The sequence below is a fragment of the Microplitis mediator genome, chromosome 3, assembly GCF_029852145.1.
Source record: "Microplitis mediator isolate UGA2020A chromosome 3, iyMicMedi2.1, whole genome shotgun sequence".
Lineage (NCBI taxonomy): Eukaryota > Metazoa > Arthropoda > Insecta > Hymenoptera > Braconidae > Microplitis > Microplitis mediator.
This window is the reverse complement of record NC_079971.1, coordinates 24,707,856-24,730,656: the sequence shown is the minus strand read 5'-3', so window position 1 is coordinate 24,730,656 and position 22,801 is coordinate 24,707,856. Positions and strand designations below refer to the sequence as shown.

General features: G+C 28.5%; 3 protein-coding genes across 4 annotated transcripts in view; 2 read left to right on the top strand and 1 right to left on the bottom strand.

The window, feature by feature from the left end:
* The window catches only part of LOC130665099 (putative uncharacterized protein DDB_G0271982), a 44,208-nt gene that overhangs the window by 14,193 nt on the left and 7,214 nt on the right, over positions 1-22,801 (top strand). Inside the window, exon 3 of the mRNA XM_057465369.1 lies at positions 18,317-18,379. Within this exon, the coding sequence (XP_057321352.1) occupies positions 18,317-18,379 (63 nt within the window). The remainder of the gene's footprint in view (positions 1-18,316; positions 18,380-22,801) is intronic.
* LOC130665100 (pancreatic lipase-related protein 2) lies at positions 1,723-18,527 on the bottom strand. Of its 2 annotated transcripts, none has more exons than XM_057465370.1 (6): positions 5,998-6,160; positions 4,858-4,960; positions 3,908-4,053; positions 3,014-3,249; positions 2,677-2,920; positions 1,723-2,152 (listed from the first exon to the last, which is right to left on the bottom strand). In XM_057465370.1, the coding sequence occupies exons 1-6, from the start codon at positions 6,050-6,052 to the stop codon at positions 1,890-1,892; spliced, it is 1,047 nt and encodes a 348-aa protein (XP_057321353.1). In that variant the 5' UTR covers positions 6,053-6,160; the 3' UTR covers positions 1,723-1,889. The 2 variants fall into 2 exon arrangements, with proteins under 2 accessions (XP_057321353.1, XP_057321354.1); XM_057465371.1 differs by lacking the exon at positions 5,998-6,160 and adding an exon at positions 18,331-18,527 and having other exon boundaries at positions 1,726-2,152.
* Positions 18,675-20,271, top strand: LOC130665102 (protein pygopus-like). The gene is made up of 3 exons (XM_057465375.1): positions 18,675-18,824; positions 19,660-19,933; positions 20,007-20,271. The coding sequence occupies exons 1-3, from the start codon at positions 18,714-18,716 to the stop codon at positions 20,084-20,086; spliced, it is 465 nt and encodes a 154-aa protein (XP_057321358.1). The 5' UTR covers positions 18,675-18,713; the 3' UTR covers positions 20,087-20,271.

The following is a 22,801-nucleotide window of genomic DNA, read 5'->3' as shown; positions in this document are numbered from 1 at the left end:
TAAATTGAATTTGTGGGATAACTATGAAAAATATGATGAAAATGTATGAAAGCAAATTTGTAGATAATTAAATTTTAAGCAAGAAAGTATTAGATGATTTTTTTGCAGTGCCTGTTATTAAGTACAAAAAATTAGCTTTTAAAAAATGATATTAGCAAAGTTGGTTAATGGGAATGCGGTCGGGGCTGAGAGAAATGAGTGAGTTTATTAATATACCGCAAACTAACTACTGTTTGAGTTACATAATAAGGGGAGGGGGTATACGGAAAAAATATATTAATTGTCAGTGTGCCTTTCACCTTCTAATTATCGATCAGTTAGTCACGGGCATATTTATCAATAGCGATGATGCTTCGTGTTTGCTACAAGTGTTAATTGAAACAAAACATCGTTTATTTTTTTGTTGTGTCGGAAAAACTACGCATTACTTCATAATTGCTCGATCTTTTATTTTTACGTTTTTTGAATCTTGAGCTCCTGATCGAGTCAAAAATAAATTTTATATGGAATCGTATATGATCAGGTATGATCATATATATGATATGATCACACATGATTTATCTGATCACAAATGATATTGTAGATAATCATATTTGATTATATATGACTATCTGATCATTTGTAATCACAGATGATATCAGATGTGATCATATGATCATATCTGATATCACATATTTTGTATTTAATTTCATGTATGTATCAGTGATCATATATATGATGTTAGATACCATTGTTGATCACAAATTAAATACAATGTGATCACATGGCCATATCTGATCACATAATCACATCTGAATATACATAATATTTTACATGATTATATGATTACCTATGACATCATATATGTTCTCCTATTCATTGTCGTATATGCTGTAATATACATGATCATATATATGTTGTCGCATATATAATCATATATGGTGTCATATACATTATCGTATATGTTGTCATTGTGCATGACGAAATATGTTATCATATATATGATCACATGTATTGTCATATATATGATCACATGTATTGTTATATATGATGTGATATATATGATCATATATGTTGTCATATATATGATCACATGTATTGTCATATATATGATCACATGTATTGTTATATATGATGTGATATATATGATCATATATGCTGTCATATATATGATCACATATATTGTCATATATATGATCACATGTATTGTCATATATATGATCACATGTATTGTTATATATGATGTGATATATATGATCATATATGTTGTCATATATATATGATCACATATATTGTCATTTATATGATCACATGTATTGTCATATATATGATCACATGTATTGTCATATATATGATCACATGTATTGTTATATATGATGTGATATATATGATCATATATGTTGTCATATATATGATCACATATATTGTCATGTATATGAGCACGTAGGTGGTCATATATATGATTATATGTGATGTCATATTTATGCTCGTATCTGATTTATCTTTTCAAAAAATCTAAAGTATACTCTGTAATTTTAGGAAAACTGATAGTTTTCTTTAATTTCGAGGTCAAATAAATTTTTATAATTTATAAGAAGTAAGTTAATATAAATATGCATATTAACTAATAGAATAAGATTTGGAAAAAAATTATCATATAGGAATATAGGGGATTATTAAATAGTTAAAAAAAAATATAATAATAAATACAGTTTGTAAAGCACAAGAAGGATGTCGTGACATTTTCAGTGCGTGTCAGAGGTTTATATCAAAAGAGGAATTAATTAAGGCAGCTTATAATTTTTAAAAAATATGAAATATATTTAAATTATTCATGAATAAAATGCAAGTTGAAAAGGTGAATTAAAATTATAGCAATTTTATTTATAAAATGTATGTATATGGTGATGTCAGTCTTTTAATTTAATGCTAACAAGATAATGAGTTGGGGAGTAATCACTCAGATTTTTTGCAAAAGGTGTCCTCGAATTTGTTCGCAAGTAGAAAATTCCACGCGTCCTTGGATCTGTTGCAAATCCCATGAATGCGTCGTTCTTCCAAGTACAACTTCGCAAATTAGGCCGCCATCTTTGGCAACGAGTCGACGGAAATCCCCTCGGATTGTTTATCGACTCGACGTAATAACGCCAAGCGCGGTTGTGACTGCACACGACTGATTTCAATGGAATTTTATTTGTTTGTCTTTATGCTTCCACTCAGTTTTGCTTATTAATTATCGTTTAATTAATTAATTCATTACTTTACAGCCGTGATATCACGTAATTTATTAGATTAATTACGCGAAGTATTTTTTTTTACACAGTTTTACTATTTTCGGAATTGCGGCTGCCATTTTGTTCACCTCGAATTTTCGATCACGTCTTATTAGAAAAATTATAAACGGACTTCATTTTTAAAAATTTTATTGCGTTCAAAAAAAGTGAATCTAGAAAAATTTTCTATAATTGTATCTAATTTTTTTTTTTCGAATGATTAAAATTGATTTGGATTTTTTTGACCCGAGCCGCCATTTTGGTGACATGAAATTTTCGAATACTTCTTATAAAAAAAAGTATTGGATAAATTCTCGGCTTAAAGAAGTTTTTCAAAATTCTGAAGTTCGAAAAAATGGACACGTCATTAATAAGCAATACTCAGTTCTAATAAAATTAAATTACAAAAAAAAAAAATACTGACGGTAATGCCTGAAAATTCGGTACATTCCCATGGCAATGAAGTTTGCCGCAGTGCATCCTGGTTGCAGAGGTCGTCCGCCATTGGGGTAGAAGTCGGCATGACCAAGAGGTGAAGGGAACCCGAAGATCCCTCCATCGGTATGAATGACGTCAACAAAAGTGGCATCAGATGGCGCCAGATGTCCCTCAGCTCCCTTGTCCATGTAAAGAGGATACGCTGCATCGAGTCCCGTTATCCTGCCGACCTACTTCGTGAATTAATAAAACTGTTCTCTTATGACGGACATCAGCAACAATAGCAACTAAAAAAAGTCCTACAGAACATCACAACCTTTCACCTTTCGAGGTCCTAAGGACTTGCCCATGAAACCAGCGACCTCTGCGCCCAAACTAAATCCGATGACGTGGAGTTTTGGCAACATTATTGCATTGTTTAGTTCCAACCATTTAACCATTTGCGCCACATGCCAACCAACCCGACGGGTATTTTTTACTGCTGTCACGTACCAGGGCATCGCTGATAGTCTTCCCCATTCTACTAAGATGACGTTGTACTTTCCACGCTTTAAATATGCTACAAAATATATTTTTTATTTTTATTACGCTTCTATTTGCATAAATTTATAAGGCGCCAAGAAAATTCGGGGATTTCCGCTGATAATTTTCATTTGTGGGAAAAACGGGGCAAAGTGAGACATTATTTTTAAGACAAAAAAAATTTTTCGTGCCAAAATACGAAATTACGTCTTATAGAAAAGTTGGGGGAAAGTTAAACAGTTCAGAAAATTTTGAATTTTCATTAAAAATTTTTTTTTTATTACTTTTTTGAGAACTTGAAAAACTCTGGGGTAAAATCGGGAACTTTTTATATATTTATAAATATATAAAAAATTATTTTATTACTCAGACAGGTACTGGTACATTAACCTTATTGTTGTTAAAATGAACTATATAATTCAATGCAATATAAAAGTACAACACATAAAATATTAAAATATCCTGCGATATAAAAAAAGTGACATTAACTTCTTTAAACAGTTTTATAAATTCACAAGGAGAATCAGAGTGTGAGAAATAGTTCGCTCTAAAGTTAAAAACGAAGTCGGGTAAAGAAGAAGAAAAAGAAAAGAAAGAGTATGAAAATTAATATAAAAAGGGAAGGAAAAGGAACGCAATTTACATATTTAACGCAAAAACGTACAAATGTAAAAAAGTAATGTAGATTTACTAACCGTTGAGAATGGCTCTGGCACTGTCTCCAGTAGCTTGCTCAGAGTATCCGTGAATGTAAAAAACAGTTGGATTTAGTGGGTCAAAATTACTTCTTTCGAGACTTGACCTTATAAATGTTAAAATTTGTGGCCGTGTTGGATTTTTCCTTAAAAAAAGTCATTTATTTTTTTATAACTACACAGCAAAAAATAATTTTAAGAAATATTTTACATGAAATGAAGAAAAAATTTTCTTATTACTTGTTCTTCAATTAATTTTTTAATTAAAAAGTAAACTCTATTTTAATTGCATTGTAATTATTGTTATATATTTTATTGTATATTTAAATATACGATTTACTGAGTTTAAGAAAGGGAGATTATAATCTAGATGTGGATTAATTATTATAGAATCGCAAGGTAAATATGCAGAGTAATTTATTTAAGTCCGACAATAATTTTAATTATTACAGAAATTAACAAAGTACTGGAACTTTATTAATTTGTCACTAAATATTAAGATTTAAATAAATAAGTGGGGAAAATGTATTCAAATGTTGATTACTCGATAATTCGCCTCTAGCTAAAGGCGACTACGGAGCGTTGGCCTGAGGCTAGAGCTCACGCGCGGGGGATCAGGGTTCGAATCCCGACTAGGGCATCAAATAAAATAAATACTAAATAATTCTTACAATCGATTTTTTTCATGGTCTTTGAGAAGTTCGCATTACAGTAAAATTTCATAAATAATAATGAGAATTTTTACTAGATTATAAAAATTTTATTTTACATAGACATTAATTTTTTAAATAATTAAAAAAATTCCCGCGTAATTTTTAGTAAAATTGTAGTGTATTTAAAAATCCATATTTTTTAGATTAATGGCGTCAAGAAATTCTTTTTTTCTGTGTATCAATTTTTTTTATTTTAATCAGCTTAATTTATAAAATGCAATTTTACTAATGGAATACCTCGTATAAAGATGATACTGGATATCACGATTTAAATCCATTGAGCAACAAAATGCGCACGTACCAGTCGGTAATGGTGATATATAAATATTAGACTCAGCAACTGTAATCAAATTTTTAAATCAGGTCATTTAGTTCACGTTCAATAAATTCAACATTTTAATAATATCAGCTCTGTATTTTCATAATTTTATTTTTAATAAAAATTTCATGAGTTCTAATTTCGAATAATTCAAAAATTTTATGTAAATTTTAGGAACGGAGAGAAAAAATTTTTGTGGCGGACAAAAAAATTCAATTAGATAATATTGATACAATTTTTTAAATGATGAAAAAAATTAATTGGATCGTTTACTCTTAAAGGCAGGTCGGGAATAATAGAGCGAATGGAAACGTAAATAAATAAGAGAAAAAGAGGCAGTAAATTGGCCGTTTCTTAAGAAAACTGTTTTAGTTTACGATTCTTAAAGGTCAAGCTTAACTACAATTTTATTTTTATGTTATAACTTCTTATATATTTAGATAAAAATATATATAAATGTAAAAATAGTTTTTAAATATTTATCAAAAGGCTAATTCTGAATTCCTACTTGCGATATTTTTTTAAATATTGAATTTACGGACAAACTTAATGAATACTTTTTTGTAGAAAATTTAATTTCCTATAAAAAAGTATTCTTATATTTTTGTCAGATTTTCGATAGTTTCATCATAAATTGGATTTAAAAAAAAAATTTTCTAAGGCAATTTAATTTTTATCGTAATTGATAACTTAATACTTTAAAATTAAAATAACTAGTTATTTGTCAGAGATACGATAAAAATGCATGATACTATTTTTATAGGAAATTGAATTTCCTACAAAAAAGTATTCTCTCAATTTTTTGTAAACTCAATAATTAACAAGTTATTTTAAATTCAAACAGTAGTTAAATTTTATTTTAAAAATTTATGTAAAAAAAAAATAATAAAATTAAATGGCTTCTGGTTTGTTGAGCGACATAAATCATTAGATTCTTTTGTGGTTCGTGAAACGACTTTCATTTCACTAAATTTTCATCAGCTTCACAGTCAGTTGCACTTTAAAACATCAGAAAACTAAAAGTTTCTATATATAATCATTTTATCAAACAAAATTACCTCTGGGTATAACAATCAAGCGGCAAAACATTGACGCAACTAACGAAGATAACATTTTTTATATCTATTTGTAGATGTTACAATTAATATTCAACGAATAAAAAAAATTTAGCGCTATTTTTCACAAAATTTAAAAAACCGTAGATCTAAGACGAGTTTCAGAATAAAGAGAAATGAGTTAACTGATCGATGTTTCACGGTAAACTGAATGCAATCGATTCTTCTCGCTAGAGTTATGTTTACTGATCTCTTTAAAAGATCCGCTGCTATTTTTTGCTTGTAACTTTTTCTATTTTTTAAAAATATATATAGTTTAATTCTTTCAACATGCTGTGATTATTAGAGTTTAAATATTTTTACACTCGGGTACTTTCGACTAAGACGTTTTACTTTTGTTATATTGATAGTGCAATCAAAGAGATCTTAACTAATGCATATATATATATATATATATATATATATATATATATATATATATATATATATATATATTAGACTGGGCCAAAAAAATCGACTATTTTTTATTTTAACGATACTGTGAAAATATTATTTGGGATGACAAAAAAAAATTATTGGGAAAATTTGAGCCCTTAATATTGATATTAAGAGGTGTATCATCGCGATTTTTGATTTTTTTTGAATGAGCTGGTTTTTGTCTCATAACTCTCAAACCATCGAGATAAACGAAATCGACTTCGGTACATTTTTTGAAGGAAATTTGATGCTCTACAAAAAAGGTTTGATTAAAATTTTTTGTCAGATGAACCGTTTCCTTATAATCATGCTTTGAACATTGGTATGATTTTAAAATTTGATTGTTCAACTTTGGAATTTTGTAATTCATGTAAAAATAAGTTTCCGGAAAAAGCTAATGAATATTCTTGAAGGAGATTGAATGCTCTACAAAAAAAGTCTCTTAACAATTTTCACTAAATTCACTCCTTCAAAAGTTATTCAAGATTACTGAAGTCGTTTTACTTAACTTCAACCTTGAATAATGAGGCTCAAAGGGTTGCTTTACCTTCGTTCATTGTTACCCAGACACGAACCTGATATGGAATTGGAATTACCCAATGATACATTAACAATTTGGTTGGAAGTAACTTTTTACATCGGTCAAGTTCCACAAGTACCCGATGGAGGTATTTTCGATCGAACATATCTTTGGGTTTAATGAATAACAACATGTTTGCCACGAAATTTTTTAAAATATAAATTAATTATAAAAAAAATGCTAGCATATCAGAAGAATCAAGCTCTGAAATTCAAATTGCAAAATGTTTAAATTAAATTCAAATATTCATTAATAAAAAATAAATATATGTTTTAAATGATTACTGCATTAAACGTTTAAATAATTTTTTTTCTTGGATTCCTAAATTAAACAAAAAAAAATACTAATTAGTACTCAGAAAATTATAAATATAAAAATTAAAAATATAAAAATTACACTGCAAGTTATCAATGGCAATGGGAGTAGTTCGGTGCTCGCCACTAGATAGCGCATACCATTTGTAGTGTCCCTGGTAAGATACTTATTTCAACGTGAATAAGTTAAATTGTTTTGAGCAATTCTGGCAGCAAAAGCAAACAGATTTATTCTATACAGAATGAATAAATCATATCAGTATACTTGACAATTTAATTTATGACGACTTAGCAAAAATGCCATTTAAAATTAAGCATAACTTACCAAATAGTCTACTCTTAAACAAATAAGCCTAAGCTAACAAACTTTGTATATATTGTAAATATTGTAAAAATTTAGATATAAGTAGAGTTAAGTTAGATATAAGTATAAAGAAATCGAATGGCGAAAATTAAAATATTTGACAAGTAATTATAGATCTGTTTCGTAAAATAAAAAAAAAAAATGTCATTCAATTTCGACCGAACTGTTGAACGTTGTCTAGTCCGATTTAACGAGTTTAGTGCTAGTGAAAACTTTCACATCGACGATGTACGACTAGCACGAGAATATGATTTCTTGGTGAGTAAGGCCCCGGAAGATAGGATCCGGATCATGATAAAGGCCGAATCACCCGTTATCAGAACGAAAATTATTATATATGTTCAAGACACCGACGGAACGTATCAAAAATTTCGCGACATGACACTTATGCGAGGCAATGTTAATTATGAAAAATTTATACAGCTAAACAATGAATTATATGCCGAATACTTCCCAAATGGGGAGCTGAGGTTTCCGTTTCAACATAGAGGAAATACGAGATGGCTGATTGGGAAAATTCGGATAAATAAATAAAAATGAATAAATAAAATGAAAATAAATACACTGAGAAAAAAATTTTCTCCTGACAACTAAATTTTAGTTATGACAAGAAAATGATTTGATTACCCATTGCCAATCATATATTTGGTTGTTTTAACTAAATATTTTATAATTCACCAACAAAACGAGTTATTAAAAAGTATAAAATATTTAGTAAAGATAATTACGCGTTTAGTAGCAAGCATAAAATCAAATTGATTACCTGTAGAGTTTATAAAGTAGTCATAATGAAATGTATGAGTAGTCATTATAGAGAATGAGTTAATAATAATAATTAATTACTATTTTGAAGTGACAGAATATTTATTCAACAGTTCAATAAATGCATGTTTAGAAAACTTATTTGTTTCCTTCACAAGCTGGCGAATATATAAACTCTGAAATAAGTATCTTACCAGGGACACCAGAAATGGTGGGCGCGATCTAGTGGCGAGCACCGAACTACTCCCGCTGCTGCTGCCTGACACCATAACTTTTAAATCAATAATCATTAGGTTCAAATATATATTTATTAACTTCGAACAAATATATATATTCATTCTAAATGAATATATTTTTTTGTGTCTAATTAATATTTATTAGAGTTAATATAATAATATTTTGCATTAATATTTGGATTTGTTGGCACTACAAAATAGTTTAGTTGTCCATTAAATAAATATTTTCTTAACTCTACCATATGATTTTATTATCTTAGAGAGAGAAATATTAATGTCAACCAAATAGAGTCTATTAAATCATTTGTTTAAAATGATAAAATAGATTATATTGACGTAATAAAATTTAGTTGTCCCAAATAATTTTTAGCTTAATAGAATTCAACAAAACCAATCTAATTGTCCAAAGAGAAATTTTTTCTCAGTGTATATTATATATTTGAAAAAATTCGAGTATCTTACATTAGTTATAAAAATTAAAGGATATTCAAAAAAATTCCAAACTTTTAAGTGATTTTCAATGTGCTGTAACTTGGAGGAAAATGGTCGTACAGTGAAAATACAAAAAGCAAATTGTAGCTTCAAGTGTCTAAGTCTCAGATCTGGTCTTGAAAAATTTTTATTGTAATAAAAAAATAGTAATAAAAAAAAACCACTGCAAAAAAAAAAATTTCCAAATTTTTGCTCGTCTTAAAAAAGGTCTATGAGCTTAAATAAATTGTTTTTAATAATCTATCCTTGAACCTCTTTTGGTTAATTTGATTTGCCGCCCTTAAAATGTCCCTACGACGATTTGGCGCGAATTCATCATTGATCAAAGCGAAAAAGTCCATTTTGACTTTGACAGTCAATAACTCAGGAGATCGAAGATATAAAATCTTTAGAGCCAAGAAAATCTAAATCAAGACATAATTTCTTGAAGCAAGATAATTGGCTTTCTACAAAAATAAATTATTGGCTAAAGAAAATATTTCTTGAGTCAATATAAATTTTCTATCAGTGCATACATCAGTTGTAAGCTTTGAACGCGTTTTCTCTAAAGTCAACATGCTGTTTTGTAAAACTACGACTCCTGTATAATAATTCAAAATTTTTAGGTAAAATTACAATACACTCTGTAATTCTTCAATTAAATTCGTGATAAAAAAAATTTAGGGTTGTAAAATTTCAGTGATTTCTGTGTAATTTTATTTAAAATATTTTTTTATTATTTTACTATGAATTATAGCAAATTGAATTATTAACATATTTTGTAAACTTTTATCGCTTTTTATTTAAAATCAACGTACTGCTTTGTGAAATTACAATTCATGTATAATACATAAAAACTGATGGTAAAATTACAATACACTTTGCAATTCTATGATCAAATTCGTGAAAAAAAAAATTAAAGTTTGTGAAATTTTAATGACTTCATTATAACATTAATTACAATACATTTTTTTTAATTTTACTAGAAATTGTAGCAAATAGACTTACAAACATCTTGTGTAAACTTTAAACGATTGTCATTTAAAATCAATGTATTGTTTTGTAAAATTACAAATCGGGTATAATAAATAAAAATGTATGGTAAAATTACAATACGCTCTGTAATTCTATAATAGAATTGGTAAGAAAAAAATTGAGGCTTGTAAAATTCCAATGACTTCATTGTAATATCAATTACAATACTTTTTTTTAATTTTACTAAGGATTGTAGTAAATTAAATTACAAGCATTTTTGGTAAATTTTGAACGATTTCTATTTAAAATCAACGTACTGTTTTGTAAAATTACAGCTCATATGTAATAAGTAAAAATTCATAGCGAAATTACAATACACTCTGTAATTCTACAATAGAATTTGTAAAAAAATAATTAAGGTTTGTAAAATTTGAATGATTTCACTGCAATATAAATTACAATATTTATTTATAATTTTACTAAGAATTATTGCAAATTGAATCACAAAAATTCTTTGTAAACTTTCATCGCTTGTTATTCAAAATCAATGTACTCTTTTGTAAAATTACAACTCGAGTACGATTTATACCCAGAGATGGTAAAATCACAACTCATATTAGTAGTTTTCCTAATACATCATGCAAGATCACTCAAATTGTGTTGTAATTTTGTATTGACATACATTGGCTTGTATTTTTACTATACCATTACTTTGTAAAACTATTGTAATTTTACAAAAATTTTTAACAGTGTACTTTTGTTATATTAATAGTGCAATCAAAGAGATCCTAACTAATTCATACATATTCATTACATATATATATGAAATATAAGGACACAAGCAATATAAGTCAGTGTTATAAGACAGAGCAAAATGAGGCATTAGTTGAACACAAATTTTTGTATTGTGCGAAAACACAATTAATTAATATTGGTAGAGTTGGTCCAATGGAGTGAGTTATAGTCCATTAGAGAAAAAAATTAAGAATATGTTGGATACATTTATTTTTTCCTGCATTGGAATCTGTTTTTTTTTTTTTTTTTTTTTTCAATGTATGATAAAATATAACGATATATTGAATTCTATTTTTATATTTATTTTATTTAGATAGTATTACATGATTACTATTCTATCGATTTAGTTAAACTTGAAAAAATGAAACATTTTATTCCTTAGTAACTATCATATTATTAATAAATTTATATCAAGTAAAAAAATTTTCATTTCATTGCATGGTTTCAAGTAAAAAAGTATGAATAATATATATGATGAAAGAAAACGAAGGCGGTTATTCGCTCTTCAAACAATGTATTTATATCAACCATAATATAAATTTTCGAAAGTTTTTAGAGCTTAGAAACCCGGAATATTACAAATATTTTTCAAATGGTGATGTGAGGTTGAGAGTAATACTGCGTGAGCAAGAAATATAAAACGGCTCATTTTAACAATTTTTAAAAATAAATAAAAATTTAGTAAGAAAAAAAAAAGAAATCTCCCAAACATTCGGGTTAAGGTACCGGCCATTTTTTTGCACATTCAACAAGATTTTATTTAGTTATTACAACTAAAATATTATATTTATAGCACTTGAAGTTTTAAGTTTGTTATATTATAGTTTACTGGAAAATTTTTTAAACGAATTTTCCGAGTTAAATGCTAGTCACAATATAAACATAAGTGATAACCCGGTTTGCAAGACGATACAACTTTTTCCGGAAAACAGGGTACAGATAATGGTAACATCGTCATCACCCACAATCGCATCGGATTTTCAAATCCATGGCCGAAGAATCGACGGAGATTATTGGAATTTCCAAAATAGGACTCTAGAGAAATAATATTAATTATGAAAAATTTCTGGCACTAAGCGACCTAAATCACGCCCAATGTTTCCCAACTGGAGATCAGAGAATAAGACTAATAATAGAGGAGAGAGTACAACACGGCTGATTTGAAAAACATTTTTCAATTTTCCAATCATCAGTAATAAATAAATATTACTGAGTAATAAATATAAAAATAAATGAAAATAAATAAATACCCGGGAAAACAACTAGAAATATTAATTTTTTCAAAGAAAATGATTTTGTCTGACGACTAATTGGTCCAAAAAATATAAAACGTTGACCTATCAAAGAGGTAATTGTTGGTCGGTCGTACAAGAGGACAGAATTGCTACTAGAATCGTTTTCAAAATTTAATATAATAACTCTGAAATGAGTTTCTTACCAGGGATACTACAAATGGTATGCGCTATCTAGTGGCGAGCACCGAACTACTTCCATTGCCGTTGTCTAGTACTGACTCCGCCTTTCTCTTTGTATATTTTTTCTCCCAATAAACTTTTCTCTTAGTTTAATCAACTTCTTTTTTCTTAGTTAAAGCATATGAAAACTCTTGCTTTAAAAGAACAGTATACTTATTACGAGAAATTTAATTTCTTTTTGTCAATTCAACAAATAATTTTTGAGTCTTACAAATGGAAATAATTTTGAAAAATTTTCTTACTTTTTATTTTTTTTTTTATATATATATTTTCATATCTTTAATATTGCCCACAATTTAAGTCCAGAGTAACCAGTGTCAAAAATAACTTATTCAATTAATTTTCTACATCTTAAAATTAAAATAAAATATCTACTGAAGTATTCTTGGGATTCAAAACATCATCGGGCGCACCAGCCTCATACCCATCCACAATTACCCTGTTACCGGGCGCTGCGTCAGCTAGTGGTCTCAGCTTTATTCATTTAGAATAAATATATATATTTGTTCGAGGTTAATAAATATATATTTGAACCTAATGATTATTGATTTAAAAGTTATGGTGTAAGGCAGCTGCAGCGGGAGTAGTTCGGTGCTCGCCACTAGATCGCGCCCACCATTTGTGGTGTCCCTGGTAAGATACTTATTTCAGAGTTTGTATATTCGCCAGCTTGAAACATTCATGGGATGGGTTATCCGCTGAATATTTTTGATAATAATATATGGGTATCCTGTATTACACTCTGACATTAATATTTAATAATAATGTTTTTCCTGAACAATTTTTGATATAGTACGAAAAAAAGTACGTGTGAAGGAAATAAATTATTTTTCTAAATATGCATTTATTTAACTGTTAAATAAATATTCTGTCATTTTAAAATAATATATAATTATTATTATTAACTCATTCTCTATAATGATCACTCATATATTTCATTATGACTACTTTATAAGCTCTACAGGTAATCTATTTGATTTTATGCTTGCTACATAACGCATAATTATCTTTACTAAATATTTTATAGTTTCTAATAATTTGTTTTGTTGGTGAATTATACAATGTTCAGTGAAAACAACCAAATATATGATTGGCAATGGGCAATCAAATCATTTTCTTGTCATAACTAAAATTTAGTTGTCAGGAGAAAATTTTTTTCTCAGTGTAAGTTATTTTATTGCTGTTGGCGTAAATGGGTACTAAGTAAGACAACTTAGTCAAAAGCAAGTTTTTTTTACCCGGGTATTGTCAAAAATTTAAAATTAGTCGTCTAGGTTTTAGACTCGTTGCTCACGTATTTTAAATTCCAGCCTCACATTGTTATTTACAATATAGTTGTCGTGATCGCGATTGTTCGGTTATAGAAACTGTTCATAATTAATATTATTATTTTTAATAGTGCATTTTTTGAAATCCTCAAAATTCCCTTCGTTATTTCGAGTCTCGATTTTCACGTTAGTCTCAATGTTGGGTGAGAAAGTCCCTGGCGTCAGCATGAGCCGAACCTTCTCATCCGGACTTTTACTAAAAACGAGTTTATAACTTCTTGAAAAATTAATATTGGTTAAGTCAAAATCCGCATTTGCTGGATATTCAGCAAATGTGTTTCAAATATCTGGCAAATCGACAGTGAATGTTACTTCCATATTTGTTTTTTTTTCAAACTTCGGTCGTACAAGAGGAGAAAAGAAGATGATGGCTGCTAAAATTGCTCGTGTTTGAATTGAAGCAGTCTTACAATTTTCATATTATAAAATAATTCCAGCAATTAATATTAATCCTACACATATTTTTAAATTATCTGCTGCTTTTGAGAATCATAAATATACAAAAAAAATAGTTAACTTGAATCAAGAAATTTTTTTTGATCGATTCTGAAAATCAAAATTTTCTTGCCCTAATTAAATAATTATCTTGAAATTTTTATTTTTAATTAAAATTTTTTTTTCTCAAGTTAACATATTCTTATACTTAAAGTGAAGAATTTTTACTTGTTACAGAAGCTTTTATTTCTTAATATTAGATACTTTTTTGAAGCAAGATGTATAAGTTTTTGTAGCAATCTGCACTTTTTTGTTTGAAGCAAATAGAATTTCTCGGAATGAGTACTAATATTTAACGCAAAAATTTTTTATACACCAACTAAAACAGAAAAGTTACTTAAACTAAGGGAAAAATTCCTTGGGAGAAAAGATATACATGGAGGAGAGGGAAGTCACCAGAGCAAGGCAACAGCAGCTGAAGTAGTTCGGTGCTCGCCACTAGATCGCGCCCATCTTTTGTAGTGTCCCTGGTAAGAAACTTATTTCAGAAGTATTATATTCGAAGCTTGAGAACAATTCTGGAATAAATATTTTTCTGTTAATCGACAGAGTAACTAGTATCATTTTTGATTGTAATATAGTATGTAGTAGTATTCTGAACTTCAGCCCACTACTAGGTATGTATCTGGCATGATCTGGGTTGTCCAGGTCGAGAAAGTCCTGGTAATTTATATTGTGGATTGTCTGAGTCCCACTTATATTCATTTGATAATCACTGTCTATTCTTCTGAGATAGATCCAGAATTTTGTATCGATCTCCGGTGAGAAGGACGTTGTTATCATAATTCGTACCTTCCCATCCGAGATTTTACTCACTAAGAAATTGTATTTTTTGCTAATTGCTCATTTTCTATTTTTACAAAGTGATTAACACTATTTAAAATAATCAGAAATACTAATTTAGTAAATTAATATAATTTTCTCTTTCGAGTATTTAGTAAAATAAAATTAAACAGTTTAATCTTTAATATGTTAAACGTCAGTCGTAGAAGAGGAGAGAATTGCTGTCAGAATCGCTCTTAAAATTTAATTAACCAATAACTTTGAAATAAGTTTCTTACCAGGGACACTACGAATGGTATGCGCTATCTAGTGGCGAGCACCGAACTACTCCCATTGCTGTTTTCTTTATGTATATTTTTTTTCCCAAGAAATTTTTCTCTTGGTTTAATCAACTTTTTTTTTTTAGTTGGAGCATACGAAAATTCTTGCGTTAAAAGAACAGTACTTATTACGAGAAATTTAATTTCTTTTTGTCAATTCAACAAATAATTTTTGAGTCTTACAAATGTTAATAATTTTGAAAAATTTTCTTACTTTCTATTTTTTGTTTTTATATATATTTTCATATCTTTAATAATGCCCACAATTTAAGTCCAAAGTAACCAGTGTCAAAAATAACTTATTCAATAAATTTTTTACATCTTAAAATTAAAATATCTACTGAAGTATTGACTTTATAACAAAAACATTTTGATAAAATTTTGTAGGAAATGAAATTTTCTACAGAAAACTATTCAATATATTTTTTCATAAACTTAGTAGTTCATCCACAATTTTAATTCTAAGCACAGAATTAAAGTGTCCTCCCATCATTAATAAAATGCGCGGCAAAAAATTTTTAATTTTACTTTAAAAAATATAAATTAAGAAAAACAATTTTTTTTATGAAAAAAATAAAATAAAATGCTACTGAGGGAATTGTTATTTGAGGATATTATATATCAAATATATATCATACATATATGTGAATATATTTGTAGATGATATAAGTCTCATATGACACATGTTATGACACAATGACACGTAACATGGGATGTGTGGGTTCAGTATGGACTCAGATACAGTAACAGCGTAAATGTATACGTTCAGTCCGCGGGGTGGGGGTAACTGTAAAAGGGGTGGGGATTTGAAAGAGGAAAGATGATAAGAGCGAAGGGGATAAGAGTAAGCGTAGGAGTGGGGGTAGGAAATAGAAACATAGAGATAGTGGAGATGGGAGATGGGAGATGGGGGTACTGATGCTGGAAACTAGAGAGTATCTGGGTCAGGGGTAGTTGGAGTACCTGGGGTGGTTTTGTCAGATATTAGGTGGATGATGCGCAAAATATCCCCACCATTCACACTCGCCGGATCTGTCCCCGACACAGATAAATTTAAACTTTTTTTCTGTCTCATTTCTCAGACAGATTTTTTTTTTTCATTCCCTGTCCCGGCAGATCTCAATTTTTAAATTCGACCGTCATGTGGAAATGTTAGATTTTTTTTTTATATACACTGAGATTTTAATCAACGGAGTCTCGTTTGTTCTTTAGTTTGTCGTCTACAAAATTATTTATTTATATTTTTAGTTCTCAACTTTGCCGACAGGGCCCGCGTGGCAAGGGTTTGATTCCGGAATCGTAACGGAAGATCGGAGGTTCGATCCCAGTCCTCGGACTTTTGGATTTTTTTTTTTGAAATTTAATTAGATTGCAGTAGTAATCAATCGATTTATTTTGAATCTGAGGTTAAAAATAAATTAAAAAAAAATTTAACAGAGTTCTATTTTAAAAAATGTTGAAAAAAGTTTAAAAGAGGAAACAATCGGTGAGTTGCTGGGGACAAAAGACTTGGCTTATGTGTGGAGTACCGTTGGCATGGACAGAGAGGGTAGTTTTCAATATCGAGGTCAGTTTGACTGTACAGAGCTGAGTAGAGTGGAAAGTGCACTGGAACGTAATATACACGTCGAGCTAAGCCAGAAACTGGCTCATGCTCTGGAAGTTTTAGCGCAAATGCACCAGAGATTCATCACTGCTGTGTACCGCATTACAGTTTGCAATACTACTATCTCTGAAACAAATAATGCTGGTAATCTCTACTAAGCTCTGATCTTTTGTCGACAAACATCAAATATTTAATTATTATTTTGGTTTTGGAATTATTGATAGGGAAGTTCATTGTTTTTGGTTTTGAATTCAAATAATGGCTGAAGTATTGGAGATACGAGAAAAATGGTCTGATATGATTTTGTAGGAAATTAAATTTCCTATAAAAAAAGTATCAGTGAAAAATTACGTAAACTCAATATTTTAGGCGCTAGGAAATTTTTGAGTAAATATGAAATTTTGGTTTAAAAAAAAATTTTTCAAATTTTGGGAAAAGTTAAAATTGAAATTCTGGCTAAAGTATTAAAGATACAAGAAAAATTAAAGAGTACAAAATTTTAGATAATTAAATTTTCTATAAAAAATGTCAGGACCATAAATTTGAGAAATCGAAAGTTTAGATGCTAGAAGGTTTTGAAGCCATGGGTAAAATTAATAATTAAAACTCAATAGTTGAGTCGAGTATTGGGAATATATAATTGAAGTGGGATTAAAAATTAAAAAGCTTTTTATTTGTTAAAATAACCGCTTACTCATTAATGTTATTTTAAGCTACAAATTATAAAATTAGAACTCAGGTGTGTTAATTTCATTGACGTTAAGTGAAAGAGACTTTATCAACTGCGAGTATCGATTACTTGTTGCAAACTTTCTGGAAACGATATTTCTATTTATACCGCAATTATACCAGTAATTAAATACATGTATACCCAATAGGAATCTGGGGCAATATGGGACACAATTATTAAGTTCTACAATAATTTTTATTCATAAATTTACAATGACCCAGAAAAAAAAAATTTCTAGTAAAATTTTTGTTTTAATTTCGAATATAAAATTTTTTTCGCGCCAAAAAAACATTTTTTTCGGTGCGCACAAAAAATTGTCGCAAGATGACGTCCAAAATTTGTACCCAGTTGCAAATTAAAAGTAGAAAAAAATTTTTTCGTATTTGTTATCTGATTTATTTATTGAAAATTAGAAAAAAACTTACTTCGGGTAAAATGGGTCACGATTATAATAGAAAAATTCTTTTTTAAGTTAAAATTGACCTCACTGTCTAGACTAACCAACTTACCTCTTTTGTATTTAACGAATCGAAACTAATTCCATATATATATATATACTTATAATTAATTTATAAGTTCTGTAAATATTAAATTAATGACTTTTGTTGCAGGATAAACTACTCACCAAGTTGGAAGAAAATGAACCCGAGTTGGCTTCCTCACAAGAAGACGAAGTGAGTTTTAAATCATTAAATACATTTTAATTATACACTTATTATATAAAACAAATTGCCCATAAATAATAATAACACTCGCGTTATTCTATTTTTTTAAAACAAATAATTGTTTAAGTTTCTTGAGAATTAACTCATAAATTATTAAACTTAATGGCGAAAAATAAAATTAAAATTACACTTCCTGTTATTTTTAATTTTTTTAACATATATATATATATATATATATATATATACATTAATATAATTATGAATAAAAAAAATTTGTTACATAAATTGAAACGAATTATTTAGTCATCATAATTTAAATATATGTGCATGTATATCTAAATATATGAAAATCATTGTATATATAAGACAGAATAATTGTGAAAAATATATCAGTTTTTTAAAAATGAACGGATTGATGATTATATTTATTGTTTGCTGTGCAATTGGTCTAGCGGTAAGTATTTTATATAGCTTTATATTTATTAATTTATTTTGTATATAGAAAATACTCGAATTTGGATAAAGAAAAGGGAAAAGGGGTAACATGGCCCTATGGTCACCTGGTCTAAAATAATGAGCCGAATCAACGCAAAAAAGACTAAATTTGGCCGAAATTACGCCGAACTATAGAATTTTATTCAGAAGAACGAAATTTGGTCAAAATTACGCCGAACTGTAGAATTTTAGTCAAAGAGACCGAAATTTGGTCAAAATTACGCCGAACTATAGAATTTTATTCAGAAGATCGAAATTTGGTCAAAATTACGCCGAACTATAGAATTTTAGTCAGAGACCGAAATTTGGTCAAAATTACGCCGAACTATAGAATTTTATTCAGAAGATCGAAATTTGGTCAAAATTACGCCGAACTATAGAATTTTAGTCAAAGAGACCGAAATTTGGTCAAAATTACGCCGAACTATAGTATTTTATAGGAAAACGTCCAAAGTTGGCCGAAATTTTATGATTTTTAATAAATAGACCGGAAATTGACCGATAAATTGAGTCGGCCTATTTTGTTCCTAATTTCGGTTATTTTTGGACAGATAATTTTCAGCTTTTCGTTTACTACCTTAGCAATTTGTCGGGCGAGAAAAAATTTATTATTTTGGTTTGAAATTTTTTTACCCGGGCATTTTTTTTTATTATGATGCCTGTTACCCCCCACACACTTGGCCTTTTTTATGAATATTTTATAAAAAGAAGTTTCACTATTTCACTACTTGGTTTTACTACTCGGTCATCAGTACGGAGAGCTCATATATTTAATAATTCATAATTTTATAAAGATTGCACAAGGACCTGGTGGTATGGGGGGTCCACCTCATCCACCTCATGGTATGGGAGGTCCCCCACCTCCCCCTGGTGGGATGGGAGGCCCAGGAGGTGGTCAAGGTGGAATGGGTGGTCAAGCTGGTGGGCAAATGAGTGGTGGATTTGGTGGACAGGGTGGAGGAGAATCTGATATGAATGAGGGCTCAAGACAAAGGAGAAGTTTAGGAGACGATGAACCTCAAACTTTTTTTATCGAATTCGCGGAAAAAATTCATAATGATATGCAAGGTCGCTATCATAAGAAATTATTATATTCTTTGAAAAAGTTGATATTTATTAATATTGACATATATTTTTTTAGGCCTAGCTGGAGGCGCCAGAGGACGACGTTCACCTCAGAGACGACCTAAAGGACCAGAAGATATGGGAAGAAAAATTTGATTTATTAATTATGAAAAATAAAAAAATTAGTTATGACTTTTGCTGATATATTTGATTATGATGTATGATGTATATTTATATAAAGATTTATTATTACTAAATAGAGTTATCGATTTATGTATACATGTATTTAAGTTTGATAAATTCTGCACATGGCAATAAAAATAAATGTATTTTGAAAAATGTCTTGATTTAATTTTTTTTATTTATTTTTCATTTATTAATAAATAAGATTTGAAGTTTCGTACTATCAAAGTAATCTGAAGTAAAGTTTATTCCCGGGTCAAAAATAAAACTTGATTTAGACTTGGTTTACTAAGTCGAAATTTGGAGCCGTTTTTCACAAGACAAACTCGACTTTTTTTACGGAGATATGAAATATATTAAGTTTTCGCCTTGGTTTAGACTTAACTGGCTTACTTAGTCACGATTTAAGACGAAAAAGTTGAAATCAAGTCGAAATTGACTTGCTTTAGACTTATTCGACTTAAATTTTAAGACGAAAAAGTCAAGATCAAGTCGAAATTGACTTGGTTTAGACTTATTCGACTTAAAATGTGAGGCGAAAAAGTCTAAATCAAGTCGAAACTGACTTGATGTTGACTTATTCGACTTAAATTATAAGTCGAAAAAGTCCGAACTAAGGTGAAATAATTTTGATATATTAAGGCGAAAGTAAGGCGAATAAATGACTTTTTTTCGACTTGGTTTAGCAAGACAAAAGTAATGTGAATGACTATCGTGCTCAAAGTAAAGACGAATGAGTTGAAACTAAGCTGAAAAAAGCTCAAAAAGTTTAAAAAAATTAAATTCAAGTCGAAAAAGTCGAGATCTTATCAAAAAATCGTCGGCAAATCGATAACTTCAAAAGAGAATAAGGCGAAGCGAGCCTGAATCAAGTTTTATTTTTGACCCGGGTTTTTAAGTCATTACACTGAGAGAAAAATTTTCTCTTGACAACTAAATTTTAGTTATGACAACAAAACGATTTGATTGCCCATTGCCAATCATATATTTGCTTGGTTTCACTAAATATTTTATAATCCACCAACAAAACAAATTATGAGAAACTATAAAATATTTAGTAAAGATAATTACGTGTTTAGTAATAAGCATAAAATCAAATTGATCACCTGTAGAGCATATAAAGTAGTCATAATGAAATATATGAGTGATCATTATAGAGAATGAGTTATTAATAATAATTAAATATTGTTTCCAAATGACAGGATATTTATGTAGCAATTTAATAAATGCAAATTTAGAAAAATAATTTTTCCTTTTAAAATTGAACTGATATCTGTATTTATCACAGTTTCGTATAGTAGTAAAGCGCTGTGACTCTGAAACTAAAAATTACATTTTTATCCCAGACATAACAAAGATTACAGTTTCAAACTCGATATTGTCCAGCTCTCTATAGTAAACAGATTTTATAATTTTAAAGTTTATTCTAAAATTAGTTAAAATTACATTTTCAATCGTAATATTACTATTCTGTTCTTCTTAAAATATAGAATTTAAAAATGACAGTGTGAGCTTTAATTTTTCTCAGATCATTCATCATTCTCGACAATTGATAACTCACAGTATAATTTTTATGTTCTGAACAAATAAGAGATATTGTTAACAGTTATTTAACTAGAATTTAGTTTATGGTACTGGTATGGTACCGGTACCCAGTTTAAAATTACAAGTAAAATAATTACTCAAGAGCAAGTTAATAATTCTTGTTTTCGTTTTCTGTGTAACGTTTACCATTTTGAAAGTTAAACGGTTTAAGTATTTTGACTAATTTCTCGAAAGAGAAAATTACTTGACCAAACTATATGATATCTAGTTATTTTTAATAAAAAAAATGGCAATAAGTTTCGATCGAACTTTGAGGAATTTCGTAAATGAATTTTACCAATTAAATTCTAGTCAAAATATTAGAATAAATGATGACCGGTTAGCAAGAAAATATGATTTCTTGTACAGTAACAATCAATCGAAACAAAGTTTGAAATCCAAGTTCAAAGAATTGATAAAACTTATTGGAATATCCGCAGTGGGACTTTTAAAAGAAATAACATATCGTAATAACACACCTGACAAATCATATTTTGTGAATAAGGACTTATGTTAGTTAGTAGACCTAAATGATAAAATTATTCTCAATGAACAAATTGAATCGTCTGATTGACAAACTAAAAAATATTTACTTTAATTTGCACAGAAAAAAATTTTCTCCTGACAACTAAATTTTAGTTATGACAAGAAAATGATTTGATTGCCCATTGCCAATCATATATTTGGTTGTTTTCACTGAATATTGTATAATTCACCAACAAAACAAATTATTAGAAACTATAAAATATTTAGTAAAGATAATTATGCGTTATGTAGTAAGCATAAAATCAAATTGATTACCTGTAGAGCTTATAAAATAGTCATAATGAAATATATGAGTGATCATTATAGAGAATGAGTTAATAATAATAATTAAATATTATTTTTAAATGACAGAATATTGATTTAACAGTTAAATAAATGCATATTTAGAAAAATAATTTATTTCCTTCACACGTACTTTTTTTCGTACTATGTCAAAAATTGTTCAGGAAAAACATTATTATTGAACATTAATGTCAGAGTGTAATATAGGATACCCATATATTGTTGTCGAAAATATTCAGCGGATAACCCATCCCATGAATGCTTCAAGCTGGCGAA

Coding starts and splice junctions, on each gene's coding strand:
- LOC130665100 (XM_057465370.1), bottom strand. CDS start 6,052: ATGTTATCTTCGTTAGTTGCGTCAATGTTTTGCCGCTTGATTGTTATA. Junction 4,054..4,857: donor CAGTATCATCTTTATACGAG/GTATTCCATTAG, acceptor ACTTTTTTTAAG/GAAAAATCCAACACGGCCAC. Junction 2,153..2,676: donor CCGAATTTTCAGGCATTACC/GTCAGTATTTTT, acceptor CATTGAAATCAG/TCGTGTGCAGTCACAACCGC.
- LOC130665102 (XM_057465375.1), top strand. CDS start 18,714: ATGAAAATCATTGTATATATAAGACAGAATAATTGTGAAAAATATATC. Junction 18,825..19,659: donor GCTGTGCAATTGGTCTAGCG/GTAAGTATTTTA, acceptor AATTTTATAAAG/ATTGCACAAGGACCTGGTGG. Junction 19,934..20,006: donor AATTCATAATGATATGCAAG/GTCGCTATCATA, acceptor ATATTTTTTTAG/GCCTAGCTGGAGGCGCCAGA.